The 9517-nt window shown below is 44.3% G+C and overlaps 1 protein-coding gene across 1 annotated transcript in view; it reads left to right on the forward strand.

Moving 5' to 3' along the window:
* The window catches only part of pid1 (phosphotyrosine interaction domain containing 1), a 34180-nt gene extending 30324 nt beyond the window's left edge, over nt 1-3856 (forward strand). The window contains exon 3 of the mRNA XM_037085417.1: nt 1188-3856. Coding sequence (XP_036941312.1) covers nt 1188-1688 — 501 coding nt within the window. The 3' untranslated portion in view covers nt 1689-3856. The remainder of the gene's footprint in view (nt 1-1187) is intronic.
* The last annotated feature ends 5661 nt before the right edge of the window (nt 3857-9517 follow it).

Below are 9517 nucleotides of genomic sequence, written 5' to 3' on the forward strand. Positions count from 1 at the left end.
AGAAAACTCCAGCTTAATTCTCCCTCTCCCTCTCCTGTTATCCTTCTCCATCTCCTCAGTCTATCGCTCTCCTGGTATGCGGTGTCATTACTATGGTATTCTATGGTCCTTGCTGCAGCCACAGCTCAACGCAGCGTTATTTCTCCTCTTTGGGAAGTAGCACACGCACAGCCTTCAGCATGTCAGCACTGTAACCACAGAAAATTAGAAAAGCCTCTCATCACCACTCGAGAGAGCCTGAAAGCACCCCGGTTTTTGAGGTTAATTAACCTACAGATCTACACTGAACATGCTCGCAGTGAAACATTACTTTTTCAATCTGTTCCACATTGATTAGTCCCCAGTACAGTAATGGTTTCATATTTGAAAACTGCCAGAAATGTTGTCGCTTATTACATTTTATGTTTTTGAAAAGACCGATTTAGTAGTTAGTTGGACCAAGCAGACTCCTTGAAATCTTGGTGTTGATTTTGAAGCAGCTCTTTGTTCCCTGGACGTATGAGTGAACGAATATGACTAGTTATTTTGCCTTTCTCTCAAATTTGGTCATTTTTGTGTCCTACACGTCCTGTCCCTTCACATTAAGTTTTTATTTTTTTCTGACCTGGACAACCATGATGCACTTTATGGTGGTATCAGTCTGTGCTCCCTCCACCAGGTCCACTTGGTACAGAACGCTTCTGCTTGAATTACGTTCGCTACCAAGAGATAAATGCACTTTACCCCAGTCCTAACCAAATTACACTGACTCCCTGTAAAGTTCTGCATTGATCTTAATATTTTATTGCTGACTTCAAAGGCATTAAATGGCCTTGTGCCCAGATATCTCACTGATTTGCAGACCCCCTACATGTCGGTGCAACTCGTTAGATGAATGGGCTCTGTGGGTTATTCCAACAGGTGTCCCCTGGAGTTCGGAACACACTGCTCATTCAGATTAGACAAGCTACATCTGTAACATCTTTCAAATCCCTTCTCAAAACATTCCTTTACTGGAATTAATTAATACATTTTAGGGTTTGAGGCAGGGTCTCTGTTTTTCCCTCTGCAGCTGATTGTGTGAATTCTGTGAAACACTGCAGTAGAAAGCATAGTGGTGTATATGTAGCCGACTGCATATTTACTTTAGTTATACCTTGCTTAGAAAAGACAAGTCTAATAGTGTCTCTTCTTCTCATTTCCTGCAGGTGGCCTACCTTGGTAAGGTGACCATCTCTGGGACCCAGTTCCTGTCTGGCTGCACAGAGTCGGCGGTGGTGGGTCTGGTGGAGCGTCGTGCCATCGCCCAACAGCAGGGCACCATCCCCGCAGGCAACTCTCTGCTGGAAATTCGACCCTTCCAGGTGCGTCTTCACCACCTGGACGAGCACGGCGAGGCCTCTGTAACCATGGACACCTATCAGGTGGCGCGGATCGCCTACTGCACAGCCGACCACAACATTACGCCCAACGTATTTGCCTGGATCTACCGGGAGATCAACGACGACCTGTCCTTCCAGATGGACTGCCACGCTGTGGAGTGCGAGAGCAAGCTTGAGGCCAAGAAGCTGGCGCACTCCATGATGGAGGCTTTCCGCAAGACTTTCCACAGCATGCGCAGCGATGGCCGCATTCACAAGAGCGGCTCGTCGGACGACTTTGCTGAGGACTCATCCACCCCCGAAGACTCGACCCCGGACGACGGTTGAACTGAAACTCGCCCAGACTCCTTGTCCCCATCCTAACAATGCGAGGGGCGACTGGAAGGATGGATAGATAACCTTCTCTCTCTCATTCTCCCCTACTATCACTTTCTGTTATCAATTAGGAAACAAAATCAACTGACCCTGGATAATGAAGTAGCTTAAAGGGAAGGTAGATGAAAAAGGAGTTATAAAATACATTTACATACAGGGATAGCAAAGTGCTGCCACTTTGAATAAATGGCTCTCAAAGACCCACAGGGGCCATTCAAGCACCTCTGTAAACGCCCTCAAGAGATTGACACGACATTTCTGTTTTCAACCACTGTCACTCCTGCGCCCAGCAGAGACACTGTTTGTGGTTCTTAAGCTTTTTTCTCAGTTCGGAAACAACAAACTTTCCTCCCTGTTCTTCTGACCCCAGCTCATGACAACCTATTGCTACTCTTGCCATGTAGGGACCCGGCAGAAATAGGCCTGTGACCTATTTAGGGTCCCAACCCAGTTTATGAGACTGTTGGAGCACATAAATTCTTTAAATGTTTAATTATGTGGATCTCTGTTTCAATGCCTTCGACCTCGGTAATAGCAAATGAGGATGTGAAAGAAAAGCTAAGCCTTTAAGCACTATTCATATCATCACTACGGTACCTTAGTCCAAACCCCCAAATTATTCGCCGGCATCGCTGTTGCTCATGTGGACGACGGAGCCAGAGCCTCTACCGCTGTCTCCGCCTAATAGGTACCTAAAGATTCAGAGTATGGAAGGCACCTGGTAGAATATAGGTGCTATATAGACGTTACAGTTTAGAAGTTCTCACTGGGCTGAAAGCCTGGGCCTGTCTGCGACACCTTAATCATCCGCATCTGACTTCTGTTTTGAGTATACCAAAATTCAGGCCGGATTTGGCCTGTCAGATTATGTGCCTCACTTTCCTCTCACATTAGTTTGGTCTCTTACCCAGGTCCCAGCGTGTATGTGTGGCCATGTGCGTGTGTGCCGACCTTGTTTTTTCTCCGTGTGTGTAGGTGTAATTGCTTACTTCTGTACTTTGTGTATATGAATGTACACGTGAGTGCTTGCATCTCTGTGTGTGAACGAGAAAAGAGAAGAAGATTAAAAGATGGGGTGTTGTACGATTAGCTGGAAGTGAAGACTTCTCATCGCCCCGGAAGCATCCGTTTTTGATGCTAAAGGAGGCATTTAAAAAGAAAAAAAAAATCAGACATGGTACTGTGACCATTTGCCACGTTTTCTTACTTTTATCTCGTAATGAAATGAAAAGTGTGAGAGTCTGAATGTGCCAGTCACTGAGGTTGTAGGACCCTTAAACGCAGCCGTCCAAGATAACGACTGACACCTCCTGGCCTCTGCTTGAATGTATGATGAGTCCAACGTGCTGTGAGCACCTCGCACCATCTCCAGTCACTTCAGTCTCCCATAACTTCCTCGTGCTATCACAGACAGCTGTAAGAGACGGTCGGTGACCAGCTTCACTCTGCTCTGCATCACCTCTCAGAGCGGCTGAGGCCGCGGAGCAGAAACTCATCAGAGCTCCGCGCCACCTTACTCCTTTTCTAACTGGACTGTATTGAACAGACTCAACGCTATCAGTGGAAATTCAGACAGAACGATCGGGTGGCTCTGGTCCACACACACACACACATGCACACACACTCATACACTCACTCAAATATACACACCTACATACAATTATACATATGTACACATACATTGTATTTGAATCTTGCTCAATAAGCTTATGTAAATACAAATGTATCACTTTCCAAATATTACAGCATAAATGTTGATAGCTATTTTAAATAATAAAAAAATTGTTGAGAACCATCATACAATACAGAAACAGTGTTATAAAGCCTACTGTGAATAATAAGTGGAGAGCCTGATAGCGGTGGCTGTGTGAGTGTGTGTGTTTCTGTGTCTGTGTGTGTGTCTGGAAGGGGTTGTATGTGGCGGGGAAGTGTAGTGACAGGTGTGTATGGACAGACCAGAGCGGGGGGGCGAGTGTTTAAAAGCTGTAGATTACTGTGTCATGTCTGTCTGAAAGCTCAGACGCGCTTTAAATGTTTGACAAATGTTACCTTAAGTGTTTTCTATACAGTGTTTGCAAAGATCAAGAAACAATTGCATATAAAGTATTTACCAAGATCAAGCATGTGACGGTGTGGTCTGTCTCGTGTCCATATTGCACGTCTCCTCTGTGCAATTCATTCATTCTCCCAGAAGTTTTTTTTTTTTTTTTTTTTTTATCTTTAAACTCCGATCCATTTCAGCTCACTGGATTCCCTGCTGCGGCGGCTGCGTGTGGGAGGAAAAACACAAAGCATGTTCAGTTTCTAAACAAACACAACGGGTAACCAGATGATGCTCTGACAGGGCGCCAGGACACATGTAAATCATAACCTCACAGCCGGTTTATCCTCCACAAACATACACACGTTGCTAAAAGTGGAACTTTCCTTAAACTGTTCAAGGTATAAAATCTGTTTTGCTGTGCACTTTGAGAAATGTTTGGACGAGACTCAAAGCCACAGTCGAACACAAAAGCCATTCATTCTCTGTTTTCACAGCGATCATAAATGCCAAGTGAAGGTGGGGTTTGACATATTTGACTTTAGGTTTGAGCGCCTCGCTCTACCAGTGCATCGCTCCTCAGCTGCGTGTGGCCACGATGCCCTGAACAAACTCATAAACATAACTTTATTGTATTTCCAAGCATGTTTCAGGTTTAAGTGTGACACCGCCTCTGTCCGTCCTCAGGGAGGTTTTTACTCTCCCATTCTTCACATTCCTCTGACTTCTCAGATCTCTATTTTATTGTCTTGTTGTGCTCCGGCCTGTCGTCTGCCAGAGTGTGGCAGCCCTTTTCTGTTCAAAGTGCCCACATCAATAACAAGATAACTAGCTGCTCTCTGCTTCTGTGGCTGGCGATCATTTTGCAGCTTAAGAGCTGCAAAGAATTGGAGGCAAAATGGATGCTGTGAAGAATGTTAATGTGCATTGAATGAGAACACTGCCTCCCTCTGGCAAGAGAAGCTACAGCCTCTTGCTTTGAACATTTTTTTTCAAAGAGGCCTTTTCATGTTGTCATAAGCTGTCCAACTCCTCTTGGTGATAATCATTACTCTGTATGTGGCAGCAGGGAAACACAGTAGCTGTTACATCATTGGCTTTTTTCAGGGATGAATGACAGAAACAGAGGCTGAATCTTGGGCACACTGATGGATTTCCACTAATAAATCGACATAAAGATGCATCAGGCAGATGTCATTTCCCATTTTAGGTTATGGTTCGCATTAAACAGATGAATCTTGCTCTGTGATCAGGCAGAATCTGAGATCCGACGATCATCTCTCCACCGAAGCTTTCACAGCACTACGTCAACCTTCTGTCCGTCTCTTCCAGCTCACTGTACACAAGCTTCTCTGTTTAGATGCCTCTTTGTCTTGGGATCTCTGCTGAGTGTACACTCTCCGATCACTCTCCACTGAGCTCTTGTGTCTGTCTGACCCACTTCCAGCAGTGCGTCAGCACAGAGGGGCCCTGTGGGGCCCAGAAAGAGGCCACCCCGGCAGCCTGCGTCTCTGCTCCGCTGAGGCGTCAGTCAGTCGGTCAGTCAGCTCACAATACCACTCTGTTACCACTCCAGCTGGCCACTCTTCCTCCTCCAAGTCCCAGAACCGCCTGTCTATCCACCCGCCAAGGGCCCACACGCTTGAGGTCCGGCTGGGGCAGGGAAGCGGTGCCAACACTGGCTTCCGATCAGACTCCTCTTATTCGCTCACTATCTCCTTCCCTCTCGTCCGGCACTCCCCAAGCAGGGGGCCGGGGCCTCTTGGAGAGAGAGTGTGGCGGAGTACTGTAAACATATGTGCGTAACATATGTGTGAAATGGACCAGGAAATGTACACATTCTTTCTGCCTCTGGCCTGACTGTTAAAGCGCACATACCATTGCATAAGATGCAAAGAGTTGTGCGATTGAACATGGTGAAACAATATTTAAGACGTTTAAAATGCACTATAAGGAGTTTTTAACTGCTTATGAAACAGCTTTAATGTAATAATGATGTTTCCATATGACCTTCATAAGCAAACAAAACTGTCAGGAAGAAGATTGGATTGTACTGTTTAGGTATTCTTAATGCAAATCACCTGGTCAGATTCCAACTTATGCAGGTTGGATAAGTCATAAAATGAAAACGCTTTCATGTGGCGAAGTGCTGAAACTGAATGGAGGAGTCTCACAGCTTGAGGAAAGAAGTTGCTCTGTAGTCTGATGGTACGGCACTGATACAGATTGTACTTAGATCTTACATAGCCACAACAGGTTACATTACCTCATCGCTATACATTCTGCAAACATCTCTGCTTAAAAAAGATAAAAGGTATGTTAAAAGATCGGGAAGTTCAGGATGTTAATGACAGGAGGCGGTGGTACTCATACCTCTCTTGTCCACAGGGGCCACTAGAATCAACAATGTTGAAATGTCCTTGTAGCTCCTTTAAGAATGAAAAATAAGAGTGAGTGTAAGGTGTGATAAATTCAGTACATGCATTATGTTCATTTCTGTGCACAGAAGCAACACATTTTCAGTCATTTCCTTTAATAAGTTTCGGCTGCTTTGGCGAGGGAACCGCATTTTTGTCATCGTGATGTCAGAAAAATGTTCCATCATAATACTGAACACATTATAAATTGAACTTGAAAAAAAGACAAAAAAAAAACATTTCTTGCTGAAAGACGATGACAACGATGGCAGAGGCATGTCGTCACGTCTTGAAAGGAAAAGGCCAAATTGAAAAATAGTTGTTAGTGGCTACTGACAAATTTCATATGTGTGTCTGTCTATGATTTTTTCCTTTTATGAGTGGAAAAATTACACAATGCATTCTGGCAAACTTCAGAGGAAACTGTTGGGGCCATTATTAGGAAATATACAGACATGTAAAATGAAGTATTACCATAATATGAAAAGAAGTTTAGTTTTAAAATCCAAAAGCACAGAAGGTAATGCATCTCCCAGACCTGAGGATGAATGATGAAGAGGACTGTCTCGGTTAGATTCTTTCTCTCTGACATACAAACCATTTCCTCTGATCATGTCCAGATCCCCCCCTGATCCCTCCTGTTGGACCGGTCCCTGAAGCCTTCCTATGATTTAAGATTCCTGTCATAATGAAATGCGGACTGGAATGAAGAGGAAGGTGGGAGGGGGGGCGACTGCCCCGTCACAACCTCCAGACTCTCTGTTAACCTAAGCCCTGAGGATTCAGTGCACATCTCGATCGTAATACACTCACAGTCACACACGGATGAGATGCTGCTCTGAATCCCTGGGGGACAGGAAACGTCTGGACTCAGGATTCAGGAGGAGCTGGTTTGTCAGGAACAGGGGGATAAGAGTCTGAGGGAACAGCAAGCTCAAACAGATCTGAGCGGACAATGTCAGTTAAGTCCTACCGTGCACCGTTCTGATGCCATTCAAAGTGCATCCGCTGCACACCTGTTACCGCTCAGAGTTTAATACAAGTAAACATTCCAGGAGAAATAAACAACATGCTGAAAACACATGGACCGGCCCGATGGGTTCTGTTTTACACATGAGAGGGGGAAGTTGACATGTTAATCTATTCATAATCAAATCTTTTCAGATATGAAACTGAAGCGAGGACAAAGTAAGCAGAGGCTTGATTGTTTGATTTGAGGTTAAATGTTACCTTTTATCAATTTGTCCAGGGTGTTCCCTGCCATCGCCTAATGTCAGCTGGGATCAGCTCCAGCCCCCCTGTGACCCTGAAAAGGATAAGAGTTTTCAGATAATGGCTGGATGTTACTTTTATTTTGCTCATTAATTCTATAGTTTTCTGAAATAGTTTCCTGATTGAATGAGGAGATCGATGCCATTAACATGTCTGTGAGACGCATGATGGACAGTGATATGAAGCTACAACCGGCAGCTGGTTAGCTTAGCACAAACAGCTCTGTGCAAACCATTATAAATTAATCTGCTCTTCTAGCTCTCCACAAGCGAACAACTAATTATTTCTCCAAAATTGTTGAACTATTCCAAAAAAAAAAAGAAAAAAAAGTAGTTTGGCACATTGTGTTCTCCTTATAGTTTTCTTATATTCCACTCGTGAGAATAGCATGTTGATGAGGACGATGCTAACGTCTGGGCCGGCCTTCGCAAAGACATCCTCCCTACAGCACTCTGTCAGTGAGCAGCAGATGCTGTATTCATTTTCTGGTTAATCACGAAGCTTCACTCTGCTTGTAGACAAACACAGATTTGGACGTTGACCTCTAAAGAAAAAAGGGAGTGGGGAGACAGAAGCAGGGAGGAGACGTAGAGGAAAGTAGAAAGGAATCCATGCAGACAGAAAAAAAAAAAAGAATGAATGAGAGAAGAATGGGTAACAGGAGCGAAGAGACGCGGCTCATGCGTTTGGGCATCTTGCACCCAGATGTTTTCTGAGGGAAGAGTCGGTTGATTCGACTGTGTCACATCCAGCGGGTCTGGCCGACAGAAACGCTCAGAAAACAAACAACTGACCGAAGTGTCTCATTGCTTGTGGATGAGGTCACAGACACAAATAGATACACGCCTGAAGAGAAAAAAAATAACCCTAGGCTCAACTAAACTTCAGACCAGACCCCATGCAGCTGATGGTGTTCCCTCTTTGTCCACTTGGTGTCATCATAGCTCAGCATTTAAAAAGCAGTGTGCCCTGCATACTGTTTTAGGAAAGCATTGAATTCAATGAGATTGCAACTGTGGATTTGCATACAGATTTTGCAAAAGCTGTATTAATTGTTGAATTGATTGTGGTTGGCAACCTGACTTGTGCTTTGACTGGAGATATGTACTTCGATGACAGAGTGGAAAATTAGACTAAAAAAATTTCACTTTTTTCACTTTTTTTTTTTAACTTTATCATAATGTGACCTTTTTAAACTTCCTCAAAGTGGGAGATTTTAAGGTGAAACTACTAAAACTTTTGAAAATAGCCCATCTGAACAGCATGCATTTGAATAGATCTAAATGTTAGAGGTGCTGAGAGGATATCTGAGATATTTCAGTCTCCTCTCCGTCACTACAGGGTTTCTAAATTGAAAATGTCATGACATCTGGATGGATGCCCCCATCGCATTTGCTTCCCTTTCCTCATGTCAAAGCCTTTGAGAGGAGTACAAAGATGAGATCACTGAGCATTGAGCACATATCATGATGGCAGCTCACGATACGGTGGATGATCTCCGTTTTTCATCCAGAGCTCAGCACACAGCCGCATCTGACCCAAACCCAAAGTGAAAAAAAAAACTGCTGCATTCACACAAAAATGCAAATGATGTCAAGCTGAAATCTCTTATCTGAATAGCTGAAGAGAGAGCGTTTCAGTCATGACATTTCCATCGGCCCTCTAAAGAAGTGGGCTACCTACGTGGCTCAATTGGTTCATTTGTGAAGCCCGAAAGGCTCTGCGGGTTGTCAGGAAGAAGGTGGACGGACCTCCTTCTTCAAAACATCTCTGAATACAATGCGGATCTCACAGCTGTGTGTTATCATCTCCATCTGACGGCTTCTGTTTGTGCTGGTTGTTAGCGTGAAGAAGATTTGTAACCTTAATCCGGGGATGGTAAATGGGTTTCATGTGCGTCTTGACAGGATCAACATGTTTAATGCACACAGTTAATATAGAGCAATACAGCAGAGCGGGCCATATTGACAACAAGACAGTGTTGTGGTGTAATGTGCTCTCTACAGGGCGGACGGGGACTCTGAATGACTTGCATGTTTTTTTGTAGCGAT

This window comes from Acanthopagrus latus, chromosome 2, assembly GCF_904848185.1.
Source record: "Acanthopagrus latus isolate v.2019 chromosome 2, fAcaLat1.1, whole genome shotgun sequence".
Lineage (NCBI taxonomy): Eukaryota > Metazoa > Chordata > Actinopteri > Spariformes > Sparidae > Acanthopagrus > Acanthopagrus latus.